Source organism: Lepidothrix coronata, unplaced genomic scaffold (assembly GCF_001604755.1).
Source record: "Lepidothrix coronata isolate B3197 unplaced genomic scaffold, Lepidothrix_coronata-1.0 Scaffold177, whole genome shotgun sequence".
NCBI classification, from domain to species: domain Eukaryota; kingdom Metazoa; phylum Chordata; class Aves; order Passeriformes; family Pipridae; genus Lepidothrix; species Lepidothrix coronata.
The window spans coordinates 1,968,496-1,994,383 of record NW_016690357.1 but is presented as its reverse complement, the minus strand read 5'-3'; the positions used below and the strand labels follow the sequence as shown (position 1 = coordinate 1,994,383).

At 35.2% G+C, this 25,888-nt stretch overlaps 1 protein-coding gene across 1 annotated transcript in view; it reads left to right on the top strand.

Annotated features, from left to right (window-relative positions):
- Positions 1-1,401: 1,401 nt before the first annotated feature.
- Positions 1,402-25,888, top strand: part of LOC108504855 (diacylglycerol kinase beta) — a gene marked incomplete at its 5' end in the record, with an annotated part of 206,512 nt that continues 182,025 nt past the window's right edge. The window contains 4 exons of the mRNA XM_017830341.1: positions 1,402-1,476; positions 9,203-9,288; positions 11,569-11,658; positions 13,907-14,067. Coding sequence (XP_017685830.1) covers positions 1,402-1,476; positions 9,203-9,288; positions 11,569-11,658; positions 13,907-14,067 — 412 coding nt within the window. The remainder of the gene's footprint in view (positions 1,477-9,202; positions 9,289-11,568; positions 11,659-13,906; positions 14,068-25,888) is intronic.

Here is a 25,888-nt window from a genome sequence, read left to right as displayed (position 1 = left end):
ATCACAGCCACTGACAATGGTGTGTGCATCCTCGCTAAGTGAAACTAGCAAGGATATTGACTTTTTCTGTCAGGAATGGCATCAGGAGTAGATTGTGTGAGTGTACTTTAATAAAATGCTTTGTGAAGAAGCTGATATCACTAAATAATTCAAAAGTTAAGAAAATGTTCCAATTTGGCAATTTTAGAGATAATTATGAATTTGTTTGTATTCAGTATTTTTACATACTTGTCTTCCACCTAGACTGATAAATTATGCATTGCTCTTAAAAAAATAATATAAAACAAAAATCCCTCAATGTGCACATAGATTGTGTCTAGACAGTTTTATTGTGCTGTATTTGAAAATGTGGACATTTTAGCCTAAAATTCAGCTCTTAGTTTGCTTCTATTTTATTTAAGCCATTAAATAGAAAGGAAGAAATATTTCAGTGGAAAAATTAATGCTTTCTTAAAAACATTTAAATATTAATTAGCTTAAGGATAGAGACATTAAAATTAAAGGCAAGACAGAGGGGTTTATAATTTAAACTATTGCCGTAGATCCCAGGTATATATTTATTCATTCTGAACTCCAACTCTTTGTTTCTTTGTAAGAAGTGAATCAGCTACCACATTATAGTCAATGTAGGAAATTACATTTCTAATATTTGTAATGAAGAAACAAAATGTCTGTTATACTTTCAGGACAAATAACCTCAAATTTCTAAAATTACAGTTTTGAGGAAATATTTGCTGAGGGTGAGACAGCAAAAAGGGTCCCTTATGGGATAGGACAATACTTTTCGTGCTGTATCAATAATTCCTTCCTATTATTCAGATAATTTTCAAATATGTGTAATTTAAGTTAAAAAGTGGTTTCAAATATTTTTTATTTTCTTTCCATTTAAATGTAATCCTGAGGAATTGTAGTTGACCATAGCCTTACTTTCTCAGAATGTTGTTCATTCCATGGGGACATTTTTGATGGGTGGCAAAGCCAATTTGCTTTTGCAATTAATTATACTTGTAATTTAGTGTTAGCAATAAATTTCAGGAAGAAATCTCTCCTTTGCCGTGGAGTTACTTTAATAGGAATCAATTCACTTTTTGAAATGCTTTTTTGACTCACCTTTTCTCGTGTCATTATACCCCCTTATCCTATTTTTTCTATCTATATGCAGTATTTGAATTTTAGATACCTTGTAGCACTTCTGTCTCAATTTTATGCCCCAAAATACACTGTATATCTGAATTATAATTGCTGTGTTCAATTATTTGATTTTTTTTGTTTAAACGAGATCCTGCGGTTCAAATAATTTTAATATGTGTTAACTTCTTTAATTCTTTCATTTGATAGGTTTAAAAAAAAATTCCAAACATGTAAGTAAATATTTTCTCCTTGTATCTTTTACCTCCTCAGAATTTATAGAAAATTTCAGTACCTTTTAAATCCTCGTCAAGTTTATAGTCTTTCTGGAAATGGACCAATGCCAGGGTAAGTCTACAGTTAATATTATTACCAGGAACTCATTTAATAAAATGCTACATAATCAAATGAACAGACTGAAGTACATATAGCATGTTTGGAATGTATCAACACTGCAGATCTCTGAATGGCTGCAGAAATGTATAGGTATTATTTGTTTACATCTACAAATAAAGCTACATCTCATATGTTTTACTGAAAACCATGCAGTACTCTGTAAAAACTGTGGGATAAATTTCATTCTATTTCTACTATATCAGCAACCTAAGTTCCTGTGGGAGTTACTTCTATGTTATAAATATCAAGCAGCCTCAAAGACTCAAGACCTGCAGCACATCCAGTTCTTTTACACAGACACACAAGTGCACATACATGTGTCTGTAATATGTATACATGGTGTACATATATATCTATTCTCGTACATGTCAGATGTAGATTGTTGTTTCAAGTTACAGTGACTGCACACTCCTTATGAATTACAGAATCTTGGTGATGTAGTGGTTGGGAAATGACTGGCCAGGCTGGGTTATGCTGTCGGAGACTGAAGCGTTCTCTGAACCAGCTGACATTGCAGTCACTCACTTAACCTGCTTTCTCCATGAGTCTTCCTAATTTGCATTCATATGAAGACAGGAGAATTACAGTGTATCAAATAACAACCTTTGCCACCTGATATTGTCTCTCTTTTAAGCAGTGGCTGCTTTGGTAGAAGAAAAGAGATAGAGCAGCACTGAACATCTGTATCATTTTGTATGTATTGGATGTTATTTAGTTATGTCGCTGATATATGAAATTTTACATCAGTCAAAAGAGTCACAGAAGGATATTAGGAGGTATAAGTTCACTGACATTCTATTGTTCAAATACTTTTTAAATATATATTTTTATTTGTTTAGACTTTTTTTTCTTTGAAGTTGGAGGAAAAGAAGATAAATGTGGAAACATACATGTTTTGTGCCTTGCAAAGTTTTGTTTCGATTGTGGCATATATATTACTGAGTATGCTCTGGCAGTTTCTGCCAGTACTTCTGGGTTTAAGGCCAAATATACAAATATTCTTTCTTTAAACAATGCTATATCAGCTCTCTATTTATTGTGTTAGACTTGAGATGTGTATAGCGCTGATGAAAGTGAAAAGCATATTTGGCTCAATCCTTTTAGAAGTTAGGATATCTTACACTACAGTGTGGCGAAGGTTCAAACTGCTGAATGCTGCAAAACCAGCTCAAAAAATGGAAATAATGACATGCATGATTTCTTTCATGCCTGCAGTTACCTGAATGCTAGTGCTGTTTTTATTAATCAAATTATATTTGTTGTTTTTATACTAGTCTTAACACATATGGAAAATTTAAGTAGTCTTAGTCTAAAGAATTAGTAGACTAAAATTAACTGAGACAAAACTAGTAACCAATATTGTTTTGCATACGGTATAATAGAGATGCCATGCTAAAGATTGAGATGATGATTTTTAAAACAACTGAAATATTATTGTTCCAGTTCATCTTATTTCATTGAACTTAAAAAAAATCTGGCTGCATTTCTGTCTTCATTTTCATGTATCTTCCCATGTGAAGAAAAATGTATTTTAAGACAAAGGCACAAGAGGGCAGTGTTAAGTTCAAGCTGAAACCTTGCACTGAAGCAATTTAAACATTAGTCCTTTGAACCACGACAGTGTTTTTTTGAAAATATTTTCAATTTCTCTTCCTGTTAGGAATCGAAATAGTTTTAGTTCAGTCACTTTGAAGAAATTTCTAATTAATTTTTAAACAGACACTACTTGTTTTGGTATATTTTTTATTCATTCCACAGAAATGAATAATGCTAAATTTCCAGTTTATCTCCTGCCATCACTTCTTGCCCCTGGCAATACTATGTAGGCTGCATGTAATTTGTCCCTTAAGTGAGAAGTTGAATATACTCTGGTATTTCACTTACCAGTACTTGTTTCTTTTTCTGCAAGGGCTGTATTACCTAATAAAACCTGCCCAGCCATCCATCTGTCCGCTCACTCATCCATCTCTATAAAGCCAATTATGCTGGATTGTCAATCAAAATGTTACGTTTATTTAAAGTTGTCATATGTGTCATTTAGATCAAAATGTAAGAGAGTTGGATATTGTACAGCAGAGAGAAAAGCTAAAGTATATTCCTCATCCTAGTTAGTTATTTAGTAGAAAGGGATAAACACAACATATTTTAAAGCATTTATGATTATTGTAATACATTTTAATGGAGTCTATTTTGAGAATTTTTTTTCTTTCGAATACCATTTTCAGACATGTTTACTCAACCTAGAGAATGTTTATAGTAGGCTGAATTTGCATTTTTTTGGTAGACCCAGGCTGTCTGCTTTAACCCATAAGTTAATGTTTTTAATTTTTGGTGGTATTTTTCTCATGGGCTGCTGTCATCAACCTAGAAGATAACGTTCACAAGTTTTCTAACTTGAGTTCCAAACATCTGTGGCTAACATGAGTTGATATTTCCAGTTCATTTCTGTCAAAAATCTAAATGTCTTCTATTTGGAAAGCAGGGAGAAAGACAAGATAACTAGGAGACTAATAAAATTGTAAATCTTAGGGGGGCTGTGAAACTGATGGTATTTTTGGGGGGTTGTTTTGGGGGATTTTTTGAACAGCTCAATTGCTATGCCTGTCATTCTTTCTCTGCAGTGGGATTACCATGATCTTTCATGGAAATGTGTTGGAATAAAGGGCTCCAAAACCCAAAACAACAACAACAACAACAACAAAAAGCTCCCAAAACCCCCAAACAAAAAACACAAAAAAGTCCCACCCAGCCCAGTTATAATGTGGGTTTTTTTAATAGATATGCTGGTATGTAGCAGGTCAACAGAAAAATATTTTGAACAAGTTGACAATGAATTTTAGTATCACTATCTGAATGTGCAGTTAATGAAGTGAATGTTGCCTACTTTCATGATAAATGGGACTGTACTTGTACTTGGAGTGCAGGAACAGCAGCAAAGACATTTCCTGTAGCTTCTTTGTATGCCTAAGCTAAGGTCTTTGGAGCAGTTTATGCCAAGACTCATGTACATGCTCTATATAAAAATATGTCCATGATGCAAATAAACCTCATGGCAGTGACTCTGGCATTGTTTCCTTTCTGGCAATGGAGACTGACCTGCTGCGAGGCCTGAAAATCGAGGAGCTCTAGGCCAAAGGGCAACAGTACACTTTAAACATGTGTATAATAATTAATATTTTACACATTCTTTAACTGGGAGTAGAGAAATATGAGTGAGCTGGAGAAACCCTGTAAGCTCTGCAGCTGAACAGGCATAAAAGATACTCCACAGTTACAGGCTGCTACAGTTAACACAGTGATGTGAAAATTGCTGGGCTGATGCATTGTGTAATTTGTGCCTAGCACCTGTGTTTTTAGCCATGAAAAGAGTTTCCCTGTTTGGTTGTTATATCTCTATAGGAGTCTTCTACTTCTGACAACAACTGTTACTGTGGATTTAATGATCTTGAAGAATCTGAAATTCAGTTATTGTTCACCTCACAGAGAGGTAAATAATAGTGGGATGAATAGCAGTCGAGCCACAGACCCGCAGGACTCTGTAGGGAGGTCAGCATTTCACAAAGGCTTTGTCCCTCTGAAAAGGCCCCTGTTCCCTAAAGTCTATTATTTAAAATGTCTAATTTATGGGGGTTTTATACTCTATAATAGAAATTATGTCCACAAAAGTTGTATTTCTTTGTAACTTCCTTAAGCATTTAATTTGGAGAGCAGGTATTTTTTAAATTCTATCTGCAATTTTGCTTCAACAGGCTTTTTTAAATCTTAAATTCTGCCCATTTAAAAGATGCTCAAGACAGAAAAACTGAATCTCTACAACTTATGCTGTAATTTAGTTGGGAATCTACAGCACCTGGGCTTTTATAACTTCACAAAGCAATAGGCTTATTTTGAAAATTACACTATTTTCCTTGATTATTTGAACTGATTGTTGGAGCATTTCTTTGCTGTTGGACATTTGGAATACCCAGAGTATTCTGGGAAGAGATATACACCAGGAATGTTTTCAGAAGATAATAGCTTCATAATTATTTTCTTCTGAAGGAAATCTTGAATCTGGTCCATATTTCCTTGGAAGACTTACATTTTTGCAAAAGAATGGCAAAGCCAGCAGTGATGATTTGGTTGTACTCTAATGATAAAAATTACTGTTGTACACCATAAATCAGTGGTACTTAGAACTCAGCAGGTCTTCACATATGAAACTTAAATCCTGAGTTTAAAGATATATATTGAACAGCTGTTTAACAGTATTTTTGCTTCTATGACATCTGTAGTGTTGACAACCGATACTTATCCTGAGATACAAATATCAGAGGATTACTCTTTGATTGCAATATTGACAGTTTTAAATTTTGCTTCCACTATGAGCAAAGAAGACTGGCTGAATCATTTCACACATTGCTGTTGTTATGCCACCTCGTGTGGCTGAGACCAGAAATTCTGCATAATGCGTTGCTTCTGGGCGTAAGAGAAAAAGTCATGTGCAGGTATCTAAATGGAAAATATTGCAATTTACGTTTTCAAATAGTTTTACTGTGAGTGGGGTAGGATTTTCTTAAACAGTTCTATAAGAATGTGTATGTGTGGTATCTGTGCATAAATCAATTAATTACATGATTCAACAGCAAATAGTTACATCCTCTAGCATTGGTGTTTTATTCATAAATTATTTTCCTGCATTCCTATGGATTTAGGGAGATGATTATGAAAAACTGAACTAGAGTAATATAGGTATTTTAAACAGTTGCCCACTTTCAGGTGGAAATTACTGATTTATCAGCAGAAAGTCAATAATTGCCTTTGCGTGCATCCTTGTTTCTGGCAAAATAAAATAAAAATAGGCTGCTATCAAACACCTTCAGTGTTTATTTTTTTTTTAGGAAAATAGGACTAAGTTTGTATTCTGGTCCTTTAACTTAGTCTGACGGTGCACAAAACGCTTTATAATTGCTTCCAAATTTTTTTAGTTTCACTTTAAGCCACTTTACTAAGTTCTCAAACAGTTTGTTTTTGTTTTTTTTTTTCCTTTTCAAACCACATAAAAAATGTCCTGTGGAGAAAAAAGTGACAGATGCTGTTAAACAATGATTGAGCACAACCTTCTTGGTAGGCAATACGTACTTTTTCCCTGAAGGTCTATAAAGAAATATTTCAAATTCTTTCTTTACAACTATAACAGTTCCTGAGTTTGAATGAAACTGTATAAAATGGAAAACCATGTTCCCTTCCCAACTATTAATGTAGGCTGCACATTCTAATTCAATGAATGAGATTTATTTACATATATAATTATATAACTATATTTAATCTTATAAAGTAATTTGATTTTATAAATATTTATATTTGCTATAGTTTATTTATATACACTGCATTTATATATGCAAACATACAATGTAAGGTATATTATGCATTATTTTTATCTGTTTTGTCTGTTAGATTTTTATATAATGTACATATTTTATATTTAAATTTATGAAAAGGAAAAGTTATGTGAACTTAATGTTGTACTTTGCTCGGAAAATTCACTATCTATGGATATAAAGTGCTCCAAGGGAAAAATGAATGAAGTTTATTGAGAATTTTTTTGACAATATGGTTTTGCCAGATTCTTCAGCCTCCACTTTTTTTTTAAGTTATACCCTTTTGATGAAGATTAAATATACAGTCAAAATAAAAAGAATGTTTGATAACCATAGGGTGAAGAAGCTTGTTTATAAAAAGAGACAGAGGTTTAGGTCTGTGTTCTGCCAATCTGGATCAATGTTAGGATCAACCCTGGACTTTTGGTGTTGTTCTTGTTGGTTGTTTGGTTGGGTTTTTTCCAGACTTTCTTTTTGACGTTTTTTACAAAGGTAGAAATGCTTAAATATTTATAGACATCAGTAGCCTGCCACCACTTTTGGGCTATAATTCGATTTTAAATTAAGCTGAAATACCCTCAGTATTGGAAGCAATTAAACCTTATAACTTTGTACAAACCCAACACATTGGGGTGAAGTGCGAATGCTGGTGACGGGAGGCGTTTGTCTCTATGCCAGGTCTCTTGAAGTGATGGAGATGCACACCTGTGGGCCAGGACATAACTCAGTGCCTACTCTTCCAGTGGTAGGAGGTGACTTCCAGCAGAGGGTCTTTCAGCACATATGCTTATTAGAAGATATGTTCCCCAAGTGTACCCAGTCAGATCTGGCACATGACATTTTGGATCAGAAGACATCCTATAGCACTTCTCCTACAGATGTGTGAAGTGGAATGTAAGAGGTGAGAAGGGTAAAGCAGACTTTAATGCAGGGCCAGTAAGCATCCTTCAGGCATTGTACTTGACACTTGAAATTGCCTAAGAGCTCTTCTGAGCAGAGAAAATTAGAGGGAGTGGGACATCTGTTGAGCTTATTTCTATGTAGCTTTGCTAACCTTGAAATTCTGATCCAAAACTAATAAAACAAGAAGTTGTCCTGTCATCTTCTATATATTATGTAAATTTTTTGATCATTGTACTTTTCATTTCCTTCTCTCTTGCTCGCTTTTTTACTCTGTAGTTTTTCAAGCGTTCTTGATTTTATCAAGAGTTCTGGAAGAATTTTTAGGACTTCCTAGGGACAGGAACTCCATTCCCTGTGAAACATTAAAGTTTCATAAGGAAAAAAGTATGAATTAGAGACTTGCAAGCTATTATGTATATTTATTCACATTTAAGAATTTTTAACAATGTATTAGTTGTGCATTTATTAGGACATTGCAAACTGGAAATCAGATCTGGTCACTAGAATATAGAATATGCATTAAGATATCTGTCACACTAATGAATAGAAGGTGTGTGAATGTACATATGCACATGCACTCACACACACAGAGTCATTCAACAAAATTACTGGAAGTTTTCTGTCTAGTCACGATTTATTCGTAAGGACTAATTTCAGCATGTGTCAAAAGCTATCATGAAAAGATGCTTTTAAATTTAAATTATTGCAATTTAGGATTGTTTTAATATATACTCACTTGTCAGCATTATGGGACATAGGTATTGAATGAAGGCGATAATGAGGTTGTGATACTCAATGGATATGGAAGCAGAAATAGCCAGGCAAATACTACCAAAGATACTTTACTTTTAAAAATATGGTTGGATGATGAAATGGGTGTCTTAAATCTGATGCTTTCTCATTTCGTATCAAACAATGATGGAACGTTGTTTATACCAACTACAGAATATTCAATTTAATATGTAGTAGTATACTACCAGAAATAAGATGTTTTCATATACTTTTATATCTAGAACTTCACAAGGAAATGTTATGGCTAATACATTTAGATAAATTAGACTTTTCTTTCTTGAGAGACTACCTATCTATTTACAACTAGGTGAACAGATAATATTTTCTGACAATACTTTCAAACAAGATTTGAACTTAGACAAAGCTTTGGATTGACTGTCAGGTTCAAATGGTTTCTAGTATTAGCGTACCATAATAACCATTGAATTATCAACTTTGAAATTTTTCAGATAATGCAATGTTGGATTGTATTTGTCTAAAAAATGAAGGCATGAGCAGAAGCGATTATTATTTCACGTGTTCACTTGCCATTTACTATTAAATTAAATGTCTCAAACTATAAAATGTTTGCATAATGCACAATATATTTATCATAATTGGGTATCTTCATTTACTGTTTTTAGGTTAAATTTTTTCCGAGATGTTGCTGAGTTCAGAGTACTAGCATGTGGTGGAGATGGAACAGTAGGCTGGATTTTGGATTGCATAGGTAATCTCTACCATTTGCATAGTTGTGCTTGACTCGTGGTTTTCCTTTTAATGCTCTTCCTTATATACCAATGTATGGATACAGCTATTTCAAACAAGACCTTGTTCATTTAAATTTCTGAAATGTATTATTTTGGGATATGATTACTTTAAAGGATATTCAAATTGAAAAAGATATCCAAAATTTCTAGAAGTCCAGTATTTGTAGTGCTCTTGGTTCCCTGAAAGCAAGAAATTTGAATTAATCTATTCTAATTTCATTTCAGAGTCTATTCTCCAATTGAATCAAATCTAAGTTGTTATTTTAAGACAATTTACCTTAGCTCACTTGCTTTTTCACTTACCAAATTTTTGTATATGCTCTATTATCCTATAATGGAGATAATGTACTAAGAGATGGTTCAGCTTTGGAGTTCTTTCAGTCAGTTGTGTGTAAAGTCCTGTGTACAAATCTTTAGGAAGGCCCAGAAGTCAAGGTATTACAGACTTAAACTTCTCAAAGCTTATTAGGGGGAATGTCTTCCACATCATTTATTTGGTGTTAGAGAGGCTGCAGAGAAAAAAAACGGGCATATGTGACGATGGAAATTAGGAAGGGGATGAAGAGAGGTCAAAAGACACAACTGAAAGTTTATCTAGAGTGTTTAAAAGTGTGTACTTTGGAGGGGAAGGACCAGAAAACTTTTAAAAGTTCACTGAAAATTAAAACTGTTGTCATGAAAGAATGACAGCAAAGGCATATTTCTAAACTTGGTCAGAGAAAAAAAATCTTTTTGCAAATGCAAGCTGCTGATTGTAACTCTCAAATAGCATTCAGAGTCATAAATCAATGTACCTAAATATCAGGGGTATTGCCTAAATGTGGAAGGAGTGAAGTTTTGCAGCTCTTAATTGTGTCATCGCCTTTTTCATGAGGTCTAAAATGTCATGCAGTTACTTTCTCTTTCAGTGACATTATTCGGACAAAAATACTCTATTTTTTCTTCATAACTTACTGTCTTCTGCAGCAATTTCTGTGTTACAGAACTAAGAAATTTTGGGGGGGATCCAGGATTCATCTGTTTCATAAGGAAGTAGATTTTCAATGCTACCTTTTAGGGAGCAAAAGCACTTTGGCATGTAAAGTGTAAGAAAGCACCTGCTCCTAGATCCTTTCTAGACTGGTCTTCCCAGATCTCCTAATATACAAAGAGTCTTAGCTGAGAGTAAGGGAGGAAGTAAGGAAGGAAAGAGGGAGGGAGGAAGAATGGAAGGGAGGAAGAAAGGAAGGAAGGAAGGAAGGAAGAATTCTCATCAGTTTGAGACTTTTAAATGTTTTTTTTAAATTATTTTATTAAATATTTAATTCTCTTAAAGATTTTCAGTACACTGATATTGTGAATGTTAAATCTTTCCAAAGTATTGATAAATATCAAGACGTCCCTGCTGCATCCATTTTATAGATAAATTCCTGATGATTATTGCTGATAATTTTGCATTATTCTATGAACAAAATAACTGATTGTTTGATTAACCAAATATAACTTTTAAACTCGACATGCTATTTGTTTGACAAATTTTATATTTGAAATTTTATACCTAGAGGATAGCTCCCCTAATTCCAGCTTTTCAGAAAGAATTTTCCACTTCTTGGTGATGGTTTTCCCACTGGATTTTGAACAGAGATCCTTGGGCTTAAGATGCTACAAAAATATTGGTAAAGACTGAAAAGATGCTATAAATTTATGCATTTATAAACATTACTTATTAAATACAAAATAGACTTGATCAAATAGATCAGTGCTTGTTTAGAATAGCAGGTTTAATTCCTGATGGGCAAACCCAACTAAGTCCTGGTGTTAGTTCCAAGGACTTCTTGGTAATGGTGCTCACGTGTAGACACAAATCCAGGTAAATACACGGTTAAACACAGATTTGGTCACCCAAATTAAAAATTACAAGGTTCACCTCATTATTCATGCCCTTAACTATTACTCTTTTGCATTTGTAGCTGGGAATGGCAGAGCTGAGAACAAGCGAGAGCACACCATATTCAGTCTTGGAAAGCTCTTGAGTATCATTGCTTATGAATGCTTGTCTATGGGTTACAAAAATCCTTTTGATAACAAGTAAATTAGGATTAAGGATTGAATATTGACTGGAGAAAGGGCTGCATAATGGACTGGCTTGGTAAAATGCTCACTGCTGATGAGGCAGCATAATTTCATACACAAAAAGTGTCTTTCACTGAAACAAAACCTAACAAAGTTCCTTAGTTATGTTTATTCTTCTTTATTCACAGAGAAAGCGAACTTGATTAAGCATCCTCCAGTTGCTATACTGCCTCTTGGGACCGGCAATGATTTAGCAAGGTGTCTGAGATGGGGAGGAGGTAAACACAAATTACAATATAATGTATTATGGAGTTAAACGGGAAAAAATAACTTTTCCATCCAAGTCTACATTTGGACTTCTTTTTTATGAACCATTATCACCTTTCCTCTTTTTGGAATTAGCTGTTTGTAAATGTTGTATAGATATATAAAATATTAAAGGTTTTAATCACTCCTCATACCCTGTTTGTAGCTTCTGCTGACACCAAAAAGGCTCCAAGGTGTAATGAGAGTAGTGTATAGCTGTTTAGTTGGCTTTTTACCATCTGTATTGCAGTTATTGATTTGATCAATACCTTGTAAAGGGAGTAGTCTTAAATGGGTTTTAATTGGGACTGTTGTGAAAGGGTTACTGAAAACAGCTAATAGTGGGTTTGGAGTGGTTTCATCTTTTTTTAATATTTAAAAATATTAAATGAAAAATGTGTCTCAGCCTAGGACTAGTTCCTTTGGTCCACTCCCTTTCTGTTCTCCTACAGAAGATTCCAGACGCGAAGTGCTGTGATGCTATTTATTAGGAAATGAGAAGGTAAAGAATGCTGAAAGAAGAATATACATACAGTCAAACCTTTAATACCCTTTGCATCCTTTCCTGGATGTATGGAGCTTTACTCTCAGCTCCTTCAATAACTTATTTCTATTTAAAATTTGCATTCCAGGATAACTTGAAGGAGACACAAGGATGAAAGACTTAGGCAAGACTCAATCCGGGGTGAAAGCACATCATTTTATGGGCTCATAGCAAGGTCTATTTCAGGTCTTGGTTGTTTCAGTCAAGATATTCTGTATTTGGAACTTGGCTGTTTATTTGAAAGTTCTCAGCCTTTGCAGATAGCTTACTACTTCTGTCTCATCCAAGTTTTCTTTCCAAATGTCTGCCTTGTTACCAGAGAGTCTTTAGCAAATTCTTAGTAGTTTTCATGCTATAGAACTTCTCTGTTAACCATAATGTTCTGTCAAATCAATTGAGGACCTCCTTCATTTTCTCTGTCATGAGTGAATTGTTTACATTCTCATAGTCTTGGGGGAAAAAAAAGGAAAACAAACAAGCCAAAACCCAATCAAATCAACCTTGCCTCACTTTCTCAATAGTTCATAGACTAGTCACAGAATAATCAGGTTCCCTAGTCCAGTCTCCTGTTCTAAGCAGGGTCAGCTATGAGAGCATTTGATTATATTAGTCAGGAGCTGTTCCTCCATTCACTTTTAATGTTCTAAGTGATTCTGTTTGGACTAAAATAGAAAAAGTGTGAAAATATTCTGGCTTTCGTCATTCTTTGCCCAGTTTTGGTAAGCAATACCATAATACAGATTTTCTGGAACTTCCACAGATGGGAGAGGAGACAGGGCTTCCAGAAACTAAATTGCTGGTGAGTGATCTCAAGAATGCAGTCAGATGGAATTGTGCACGCTGCTGTTATGCAGTGGTTAGCAGTAACTAGCAAAAGTGTACCATACAACCATAAAGAAATACATCAGCAGTGGGTTTTGAGCAAGGAGGCTTTCAATGGTTTTACCTGCTAAAGCTGTTAATGATCCAGGAAATACATATTGCTTGAATATGAAAATTCTTCTTCTTATTTGAAGAAGGAATGAATCCACAGATTTTAGTTATCTATTACAAAGTCATTTGGTCTGAATAGTATTCAGAGTTGATAGTCACTTAGTAAAATCTCTACAGTTTTCATGCATACACACATGCTTGTTGTGTGTACTCAGGAGTGTGCAAATAAGTTTTCTACTCAGTTTAGTATACAATGTAGTGAACTACTAGTGAATTACACGTGAGTGCTTCTTGGCGAGTAAGAGTGAGATTTCTCTACAGAGCAGGATGAAACACATTAAGAGGTTGTTGAAATATGGAAAATGTTATTTTTGCTGATAAGTCATCAATTATGGATTTGAAATTTTGGATTTGTTATGCTAGACCACATTTAAAGAATCCATAAAAAATAGTAGATTACTTTTAACCTTTCAGTCTCTTGTCACGCTTTCATCAGACAATCCTGCTTCTCGGGTCTTATATGCAGAGTTTTCATTTTTCTAGTCATAGAGTCATAGAATAGTTTGGGTTGGAAGGGACCTTTAAAGGTTAGTTATCTACTCCAACCACCACCTCCCCCTGCAAAGAGCGGGGACGTCTTCAATTAAATCAGAACCCTGTCCAACCAGTTCTCTAGAAGGAGAAAGAAAATGTAATGAAACTTTATTATGCTTGATTAAATAACTGGTTTTATGTTTTGCTAGGTTATGAAGGTGAGAATTTGATGAAGATCTTAAAAGACATTGAGAATAGCTCAGAGATTTTACTGGACAGGTGGAAATTCGAAGTAATACCCAATGATAAAGATGAGAAAGGAGACCCAGTGCCTTACAACATCATCAATAACTACTTTTCTATTGGCGTGGTAAGACTTATGCTTATCCTTAACTGATTTTCTTTTTCTGTTTTGAATAAATATTTGCATCACATGTCTTCAAATGAAGAATTGTTGGCTATAGATCATTTATAATGTTGTTTTGCTAGTGAAATGAATACATAGATGACTGACAGCAATTTGCATAAATTTACTTCCTCACATTCAAACCAGAACTATTTTTCAGGACTGTCTACCTTCCCATTTATATAGAAGATATTTGTATTGTTCTTAATGGTTTATGAACAGCTATAGCACTAAATTTATATTGTCATTTTGAAGGTCCTATAAAAATATAAAGGAAAAACTAATCACTTAATAAGAACTCTAAGCAACCTTTTCCATTAGTATTCACATAGTCCAAACTGTTTAAAAGAATAGTTGCATTCTTTATTCCTTCAGGGCAGCTTTAAATAATAAAATAATAATAGAAAAAAATGCCACAAAAAAAGCGCCCCACAAGTGTCTTCTTAGTTCTGTCTTACAGGGATATTCACATCTTGAATGAGTTAGAAGGAAAAGGGATTTAAGCAGCTCTTCATGTCTGAGGAACTGCATCTCTGGTTTGTGCTTCAAACATGTGTTACATGTACGATCTACATTTCTTAAAGTTAGCATGAATTTCTTTATTCATATTTGACTTTTGGTTTGTTGTTAATTTTAGATACTGTTCTCAAGAACCATTACTTCATATCTCACTTAGGTGTTTCCCATTTGATTCTTCCTGCCTACATGCAGAAACTTACACTCAATTGGATTATACTCTCTTTTAATTTTTGCTGTTTCTCCAAGGCACTGTGAAAACTATTGGTGACCTACAACATATTGCACATTGCCTCATACATTCCTGCCAAATAATAAGCACAGTCTCTAATCCAGCATGAATAGAACCTGCTGTATGAATTTTGTAACAGTATGGCAGAAATTCTATTTTATAACAAACAATCTAAATGTATGCTTAGAAAGGCCAGGAGAGTAAAACTGAATAAAATTGTGTTTGATATGGGGCTCTTAGTGCTGTAGGACCATAATTCAGGTGGGAAGGGATTGCAGAAAGTCATTAGTTCTAAGCAGGGTCAGCTATGAGAGCAGATCACATTGCTCAGGACGTTATCCATTTAGGTCTTAAAAGCCTCCAAGGGTGGAGATGGCACAACATCTCTTGGCAACCTTTTGGGGTGCTTGACTATCTTTATGATGAAGATTTTTTTCCCAATATCCTGTCTGAATCTCTCGTTTCAACATAAATTATCTGTCTCCCCTCCTCCTATTATGTGCTGCTGTGAAGAGATCTGGCTTTTTCATCTTGATAACCTCCTCATAGGTACTTGCAGGCTATTAGACCTGCCTGAAACTCTTCTAACCTGTGATCCACCTTATCCAGCCAGTCTATTTTCTTTAATCTTTTTCCAGCAATCGAGACCATAATATCCCAACTTGGATGCAAGAATGCTGAGGTAGACAGTGTTCAAAACCTTGCTGAATTGAGCATGACATCCACTGCTCTCCCCTCGTCTGCCAATCAAGTTGTTTTTAACATAGGCAGCAATCAGAATTAAATTTGCCTCTTAGAAGGAAAATGATACACTAAGTTGAAAAGGAATGTTGGAGACAGTAGCATATATATGTGAAAAGTTTGATTAGTATGTTGAAGCCGAACAAGACAATTTTTTCTATAGCAGTCTGAAAGCTCTGATGTGTGTGTAAGTACTGTACTACATCTAAGTACAGGGAAAAAACTAAGAAAGAGACTAAGATGTAGTAGGTGAATGACTGTGTGTAATGTTCAACCCGCTGAAAGCACGAAGCACAGAAGTACCATGAAAAGCGTAAGCCAAGCTGTGTGTCAGTTTCAAAGCAGGAGCTAAAAAACATCTAAGAGCAATGTAGAATAAGATAAAGATTTTTCAAGTGCTCACATCCATCATTCTGTCAGGATGGCAAGATACCAGGAGAGAAGTTCCATCTGCTTCCTAATAATACTGGAGTCACTGAAACAAGCTAAATATCCAAGAAAAAAAAGTGCATTAAATCATATTTGCTTTAAAAAACAAAAACATCAGCTCCAAGAAAACCTAACCAAACCAAAAAACCTCTGCAAGAATATAGTAGGGTCATCTGAAAAGGGAAGCTTGTCTTGGAAAGCCACAGGTTTGGTGAGCTGGACAAACATAACTGGTAATATTAGAGGACAAATAAGCAGGCATGATAGGAAACATTAAGCCACCTGTCAGACAGTGGCAAGTTCAGTTACTTTGGAAGAGATGACATTGCTCAGGGCATTTGTTTTGGAGAAAATAAAAATGTTATTTTCCCTGTAATCTACATGACCAGCTCTAATAATGATACATTCATGCACTAGGTTGATATTTATCCCAGTGATCATCAAAGACAGAGTTCAGTAATGTTAGTGTGTTATCACATACTGTATTCTTGGGCTTTCCATTTCTGCAGTTGCTTCAGTAGTGGAATTTCAGTTATGTCACTTCATTTGGCCAACTTGCTGTTGTTATAAACTATCAGAGGGAGTGCATGTGTAGACAGAATATGTCATTGCACATAGTATTTGTCATGGTTAGCCTTTTCCCTATGGATAAAACAGTCAGTATAACTCTTGCTGCTTTCTTCAAGAACTTACCATTAATGATGGCTCAACATGTATATGTGGGACAGTTGCTTTGGATAAACTTGTGTGCTGTAATACCCCTGCAAATCTTTATTTTATCCTAGCTTTTTTCTATATCTGTATCTCAGACCTGTAAAACAAACAAACAAAAGCAAACTCTTCCCGACTCATTTATAAGGCATGCTATCTTAGAACAGAGAAAAGTTTTCATAAAATTCAGTAGTAACTCTTCAGTTCGATGCTTGAAATTAACCCCTCAAAAAAACAAAAATTTTAAAAAAACCCATGCAAACAAAATAATTATCAAACCAAACCCCCATATGCTCATGACTGTATGCCATTGTTGCTCAAAAAATAAGAGGAAAAAAGTGGATATAGATTCCCCCAAAACAAACTCCTATTTTTGAAAACAATTGCTTACAAGTCTACTTTCAGATCTTGCCAGGACTGACCCAGTTTCTTCTGTTATGCAGTGATAGCAAAGCATAAATGCACATTGTTAATTGTAAATATAAGAAAGGTATTAAGCTATTGGAGAGTGTCCAAATGAGGGCAAGGAAGGTGGTGAAGGACCTTGAGGGGAAGCTGTATGAGGAGCGGTTGAGATCACTTGGTCTATTCAGCCTGGAGAAGAGGAGACTGAGGGGAGACCTCATTGCAGTTACAACTTCCTTGTGAGGGGAAGAGGAGGGGCAGGCACTGATCTCTTCTCTTGCTGACTAGTGACAGGACCTGAGGGAATGGCCTGAAGTTGTGTCACGGAAGGTTTAGATATTTTTAGATATTAGAAAAAGGTTCTTCACCCAGATGGTGATTGAGTGCTGGAACAGGCTCCCCAGGGAAGTAGTCACAGCACCAAGCCTGACAGGGTTCAAGAAGCACCTGTACAATACTCTAGGGAACATGATGTCACCCTTGGGGATGGTCCTGTGCAGGGGTAGGAGTTGGACTTGATGATCCTTGTGGGTCCCTTCTAACTCAGCACGTTCTGTGATTCTGTGATTCTCTGATATATTTGGAGCGTGTGCTCTATGAGGAGTGGCTGTTTAGCCTGGAGAAAAGGAGGCTCAGGGATGACCTTATCACCCTCTACAACTACCTGCAAGGAGGTTGTAGCCAGGTGGGGGATGGCCTCTTCTCCCAGGCAAGCAGTGACAGGACAAGAGGACATGACTTCAAGATGAGGCAGGGGAGGTTTAGGTTGGGCATTAGGAAGAAGTTGTTCACAGAAAGGGTGATCAGACATTGAAATGGGCTGTCCAGGAAGGTGGTGGAGTCATTATCCCTGGAGGTGTTTAAGGAAAGACCTGGCACTTAGTGCCATGATTTATTTGACATGGTGCTATTTGGTCATAGGTTGAACTCGATCTCAGAGGTCTTTTCCAACCCAATGGGTTCTGTGATAAAATTGATGGGCATATATTCTCTGAAATTTGCAATATATTCAGTGAAGTTCACGATAATTCTGTGAAATTCATAATAAGCGAAGAACATGGTGAAATAATCAATTGCTGATTGAGACCTGAGCAGCAGCCATGGAAGATGAGTGACCAATAGACAGTGAGGCAAACTCTCACATAAATACAAAACCCAGGAAGACATTGTAACATTCTTTGTTACCTTGAGAAGCACTTCCATCTGCACTGTTAACAAACCCCACACTGGCATGGTCAAAAATTTTATATACTGCTAAGATGTGTAGAAAGGGTTCTTTTAAGCTTAGGGATAAGTAGCTTAGTTGTCAAGCAATTTTAGTTAGATAATAATCACTTAAAATGAAAGTGATTGTCAAGGCTGTTCATCTCTTACTGGGAAGTTATGAAAGGATATCAAATATGTAGGGAAAGTATAATGCTTATTTTTAGTGCTTCCCAAATGATTGTCTCAAAGTGAGACAAAGTGGGTATTTTGATAACTCTAAGAATGCCTCATTAAATGTTCTGTTGCGATTAAACATTAGAAACCTTGACTTTCACTAAATGCCTTGTTGAAAAGAGGGGAAGGAGGAAGAAGCCATCTTCTATACTTAGGGATAGGAAAAATGTGTGAAAGAGCAAAATATATATGCTTTCTGTGCTTTCTCTTCAAAGTGGATATTCAAGAGAAATGACATTGTTTCTCACTACCAGAGCCACCTTCTAATAACTGAGAGGGGCAGGAGACCCACAGGAGTCCTAGGAACAAGCCACAGACATGCAGGATGCATGATGGAGGCAGAGTTGTGTAGGCAAAATCATAGTGGAGGTTTAGGGTTTGAATTAGTTCATTAAAAGTTAGGAAATACTGTGAGCTAGGCAAAGTCTTTTCACTCATACTCTTTTTTTAGAAACCATTTTTATAACTTACTTCTACTTGGATTATCCAATAAAAGTACCTGGAAAATTGCTCAATAAGTCCTAATTTTCTAAGTGTGGGCATACTAGCAGTATTGTAGCTGCCACACATTCATGGAAGATTAAAAAACTCAAACAAAACCAAACTAAAAAACCCAGAGAATTCAGGCAAAAACTATAATGAAGTTCTTTAAAAAATATCTCATTATGATTTGATATCTCATAATTAATAAATTTTATTCCTAAAGATAGGTGAGTTCTTCAGAGGCTCCTCCTTGACTGGAGCAAATAGCTGTAGGCCAAGCCAAAGGCACAGCTGTAGTCGTCTGAGAACCAAGCATCATTCTGCTGCAGCCAACTTAGCTAGACCCTGCTTTTTTACATTTATTACACAAACAACTTAAAAATATTAAATAAAAGCCGATTATTTTTCTCAGATAATGGCTTATCTCAAAAAAAGTCTAAAATTTTTTAAACCGAATGATTCATCTATTTCCCATTGACTTCCTTTATAGTTACTAATAACACTTTGCATTGCTTTCCATTTTGTGGATAATAATGCTGAAAGAAACTATGAATAGATCTTAAGATGAGAGTCCTAAAGTAGCTTTCCCAGAAGCAAGCATAATTTTGAATTTACTGTTCTGCCGCTGAATTAGCTTAAGAGTTTAGCCTTTATGGAGCCAAAATTAGGTTGACATGAATCAGTACTGAGGATCTTTAACCATAAACATTTTCTTTCTGTTTTCTTTAATTGTTTTAGCTTTTAAATAAATCATAAATTTATCTGATGTTAATAGGAGATAAACTGTTAACAACACTGTTTAACTATCATTTGAATTTTTGTAACTGCATGGGGTATTACAGAGCATATGCTGCTAAGCCTCTTGCAGTTCTGTAATTAGAGTGTCGGAGCATCATAAACTGAACTTGCAAACATCTGCATTGTCTTTTAGTACAAGTCCATATGGAAAGAAATATTACTGAGATAGATTTTAAGGTAATTTATTCTAGATAGTGGCACAGTGCAACCTTCCCTATGCTAAAACAGCAGATACCATTCTAAAATGAAAGCAAACCTTACTGTAAGAGTAAATCAAGAGCCACAGTTCTGATTGGTGTTTACAGATGGCAGCTCTAAAGATTATACTAGAGATCATTGTATATCCTTGCGTTTAATTAGTAATGTTCTATATGAATGACTGATTAGATAACTCTGATTTTCATATCTCTTTTCTTCCTCTTGGGCCATATTCCGTGAAAATTTTAAATTAGTTTATGTTTTTGACCACATTATGTAGCTGTTATGTGTGTAAAGAACATACATAGTCTCTCTGTTCACGCTGAGGTTGACTGCCTAATGTTCTGTCCAGGAGGACTGCAAGGTTTGCTGTCTCTTAGGAAAACAGCAGAGTCCCCTAGAGGCTTACATTCTTTGTAGGTCCAGAATTGCTTCCCCTTTGTCTAGACTGATCACCTGAATGCATGCTTTAGGGTAAGCCTACTTGGGATCTTTGCTGTTGCTGCTTTTTTACCTACATACGTTGAAGAGTTGTTGTCAGCAGAGTCAAGCTCCCTAGGAAGCTTAAAGCTGTAGCTGATTTCATTCAGACTATTTCATTTGCATGAGGTACTTAAGATGTGGAAAACATCTTATTTGTCTACTTACTGAGGCAGGATTTAAATAAGAATCTTCCAACCTCCCTTCAACTGAAAATTTGAATACGTGGTGCAAACACATACACAAGAACATATTGGAGGGCAAAAAAGGAGTGGAATGCTCTAGGACAGTAATTAAGACAGTAACCTGGAAGAGAACTGGGATATCCAGATTCCTGTTCCATCTGTTGTTTTTGTCCATTTGATTATCTTGTACATGGTAATTCAGAAACTTACATTACTATGAGTGACTTCTTTTCTAATATCAATAGGTAGAGAATTTTAATGCAAAAACTGAACTTATGGAAGTAGAACATCTCAGACTTTCATTCAGTCTTTACAACACGTGATAATCGAGTTCATAGCAATATGGTGATATTCTCACTTGTATGATCTACAATAAAAATATTTTTTGTGAATGTTTTTAGAAAAACACAGTAAAGATATCTGAATGTGTCTGGAAATGTTCTGTAAGTTCTTCAAGAAACAAGTCAGTACTATATGTTGGTTTAATAAAAAAAAGGCAGTTATTTAGGTAGAGGGGAAACTTCTTTAATACTGGTAAGTTGTACTACAATCAAGATGTGTTTTCTGAAGAAATATTATCACAAAGTAGCAAAGGTCTAAGACAAAGACAAGTGTACTTTTGTGACACCTAATACGTTACTATCCAAATGCACTATCAAATAGTGACAAATATTACATGGTCATGACTTAATATCCTTCAGTCTTAACCAGTCACTAAGAGCCTCTTATTCTGCCAGTAAAGAAAAATATGACTTCTTAATTCTCTTAATCATAAATTTTAACTTGTTAAGGGTCTACTTCCCCATACTCTGTCATCAACCTCCACTTCCATTAAATCTCCTTATATTTTTTTTTTCAAAACTGGAAAAAAAAAAAGAAAAATCTTACATAGAAGCCATATTTTTGGTTTTTCTTGAGAAAGAACATTTCATTAGCATTGATAGGAACTTTGACTATCAGAATTTTTAGTCTCAAATACCGGTGTCTTAAGTAGGGTTATTCCTCTAACTGACTATGTGATCCCATAATCTTTTATTTTCTATGTAATTTTATTATCTATGCTATTTTTTTAGGGTATATTTATTACTACAAGAAAAAGGAGTTTATTAGGGAATATAATATTTACAACTAGGAACGAATTTTTGGTTTATAGTGGGCCCATATTTTGGAATTTCAAAGCCTCATAGCATTTTGGTGTTCATGGTGGTTAAAAGGAATTTGTTTCCCCCCATAGGAAAATATCATAAGGGCATTTGCTGATTCAGTGCAGAATTTAAGCACAGGAACATTTTAACACTAATTTAATGTGACATTTAAGTATGTGTTTAAACTTTCCTAATCTAACGAAGCAGTTAAATACTTAGTTAATTTTTTAAGCATTTTCTGCATTTTCATTAATATGGCTGGACAAATGCACATGTTAAATTCCAGGCATTTGGTGTAAGCTAATTAATTATTAAAGTGGGATTTGTAGGTATACATAACTAAAAACCATGTTTATTGGTTTACTGAACTGATATGAACATAAACACATGCCTAAGTGATTTTGTGAATCCTAATCATCACTTAGAATGTGCTAATGGAATGCTGTGATATATTACATTATTTCTGTGCCAAAGTGGGAAAGAACACTTCGTAATAAACAGTATTATTGCTTTGTAATCCAAATAACTTCTTTTTTCCTGAAAAAAGGGTTAAGAAAATGAACAATTCATCCATGTATGAATGCAAAGGTAATATTAAAAGATCCATATTGATACTGGGTATGTCATAGCCTCAGTCTTGTAGCCAAATGTGTAAAAGTGTTTTTTCTATCTGTGGAGAGAATTCTGCTCTCTTTCAGAAGGAGTATGTTCAGAAGAACTTCAATCTCAGATTTAAAATACTGTCATATTGAGAAGTCATTGGTAGTTCAATATATCATTATCTTGTTTAATTTCTTCACATTACTAGGTTTACTAATTAGTTATTCTTACAGGTTTTTACTACTTGCTTGTTTGAATCCTCTTTAGTCTTTTCAGCATTATTGCTATTGAAATTCCTCTGCAGAAATTTTGGATATAATATATGGCAAATATGATGACATAGGGTTTTTGTTGCAGGGGGTTATTTTTTCCGTAAGGCAGAAAGCCACAAGCTTATACTACGTGCCACATAAAGCTGCATCTATAGAACAATTCATAAATAAAGAGCAATAGAAGCCTGTCTGAAGATTCTCTCTTGCTAATGTCCTGCGATATTTCCCTGGACATGGAGAATTTGAATTCCATAACTCGAACATAACTACTTATCCTTAGAGTTGGTAATAGCTGTACTGCAATGCTGCTGGTGGTGTTTCCTGTTAGCTAGTTTCTGTCTACCCGTATGGATTTAGTTTACCTTCTAAATCCCTCTTACCATCATAGCCTTCTGCCATTCATAAAGTGTATCAGGGTACCCTCACAAGAGGGTTCCACTGTACTGCATGGAATGTATAAGGTACTTTCATGCAGAGAACCAAAGTTTCATAGCTTACTCTACTACGTAATGAGACGTACTACTACAAAAAAAAGATGATTTCCAGAGGTACCATTTGTTCTATTTTATATAAGTACAAAGAAATTGACAGAACTTAGGTTATTCTTCCTGTTTGGTTGGTTATTTATTTATTTTTATTTTAATGCCAAAGTGTGAAGGTATGGCAGTCTGTGCTGGAACTTTCTGAAAATATGTATGTATAACATATAGATTTATTAAGGTTTGCGTGTGTGATTTCCCTTACAGTGCAGTAAGAATACTGAGGTTTGTGCTGAATTCACTGTAGGTTTTGTCAGGTTCAGTGAAAATATATTTCTATGGGCTATATTTAAAGTAGCAAGTAATTTTGCTCAGTAGGAGTGTAGCAAATGATGCTGAGTCCCTTCTGTCTACAAAACATGCAGTTTAGGAGTCTTAATTCAAACTGGATATAGTCTGTTCCCCTGCTATGAACTCTCCTAAACGTGCTTATCCTAAAGTGACCTAAATGACTATCATTGGTTTGGCCTGTGTGTCCCCATATTATGGGAGAAGAACACTAGCCACAATAAATGTGTCATCTTCCAAAGATATCTGGCTGAGATGCACCAGTCCTTGCTTCAAAAAGAATGACAGGAAGTGGGAATGATTAAGAGGTTTACTTTAAAATTTAGTTGCTGCTCCAACAGTTTTGCAATAAACCTGAAAAGTTCATATTGGTTTACAGTGTGTCTAACTTTGACCTACCATATACCCCTTCTGTTTTCCGATGTAGATTTCTTTCTTTTGTCTTTTTAGGTATTTGAGTCTCAGTTAACTGCTCATAATGAGGCAAGAACAATGCTGAATGCCTTGAACTAAGAAAGGCTCCCTTGTTTTAGATTTATGAGTATCTCATGCACTTGCTATCACTTACTACCCATTCCTGTCATAAAATTATTCTGGTGTGGAAAGTGACTTGTTTCCTATAATCAGTAAAAACTTTAAGAAGAATCATGGAGAGAGTCTTTGGCAGTTACCTATATCCTTCTCTTTAATTTATAAGGGATTTGTAAAACAGAATAATTTCTAGAATTCAGAAGATGTATGTTAAATTTCATGATTGGGAAAGCAATTTATAATAAATAAAATGCAATTAGGCATTATAAACTTACTAAGCAGATACTACAAAGGATATTTTTTGAGAAGAAGTACAGTGAAATGAAACTTGCAGTCCTCTTATATTTTACCATTGCATACCTTAGCTAGTAGAGATTTTGAGTCTTGTATGTTCAGGGATTTTGCTGGGTTTTTTTTTTTGTTTTGTTGTGTTGTTTTGAGGGTGTGTTGCATTTGTTTTCATAAAGGGAAGGTCTATAAAGCAGCCTAGTCAACAGCTACTGTCCTAAGTGACAGTTATAAATGAGAGTATATGCCTAAAGACATAATTAATCTGCAGTGAGCTCAGAACAACTCCTTAGCTAAATGCAACTAAATCAGCTACATAGTGTATAATTAACTTACAACTATATTAGTCCTAGTACAATATTATTCATTATATATGTAAGTTATTTTCTCCATATGAAATTTGTAATATTCTAAGTAATGATTAAGAGTTGATTATAGTATTTCATTTATATGATCATAATATAATTGTGATGTATGTTCATCTTGTTAATGCTGTTATTCCTAGTTGTTCTTAAAAGAAATGTCAAGGATGTCAGGAAAACATGATGCGAGGTTTTTTTCCCACAGACCGAGAAGCATCTATATTCAAATGACATTGAAATTTTAATCCTTGCCTAGATTTTGTAATTCTGCTTGTTAGTGATGACAGGAATGTAGTTAGGAAAGATAGAAGCCAACTTTATATTGAAGTCAAGTGTAAGGAGAATAAGGTTTAAGGTTGGTCATAAGATTCATTCTGAGCTTAAAGTAGGAAGAAGCTTAGAGGACTGAGAAAATTACTTGAAGAAAAAAGGCAGATATTTTGAAGACATGTGGGGCTAGCAATAGAGATAAATTGCATCTGGAAGGTTTATGAAATGTGCAAGCTGTGCAGAACATAAGGTGAGCTCTTTGTACACTGATACCTTCACCTGGTGTGGTGGGTTGACCATGGCTGGATGCCAGGTGCCCACCCATCTGCTCTATCACTCCCCTTCCCAGCCGAACAGGGGAGAGAGTAAGATGGAAAACAACTCGTGGGGACGGCTAAGGCAGTTTATTAAAGCAGAATGTAGGCGAAAGCTTATGCACGCAAAAGCGAAGCGAAAGATAACACAGTTTATTCTCTACTTCCCGTCGGCAGCGATGGGCGGCCACTGCCGAGGAGCAGGGCTCCAGCACATGTAACAGTTCCTCAGCAGGCAGCCATTGGAGACAGTGAATACCTGCCTTCCTGCTCCTTGCCTTAGCTTTTATATCTGAGCTGACGTCATATGGTCTGGAATATCCCTTTGGTCAGTTTGGGTCAGCTGGCCTACTTGTGTCCCCTCCCACGATCTTGCCCTCTATTAAGAAATGAATGTTACAGTGCTGATGGTGTGCTCAGCAGTAGCCAAAACACTGGTGTGTTATCAACACTCTTCTAGCTATCAATGCAAAGCACAGCACTATGAGGGCTGCTATGGGGAAAGGAACTCCAGCTCAGCCAGACCCAATACACCTGGATAAGCTGCAAGACATAAAA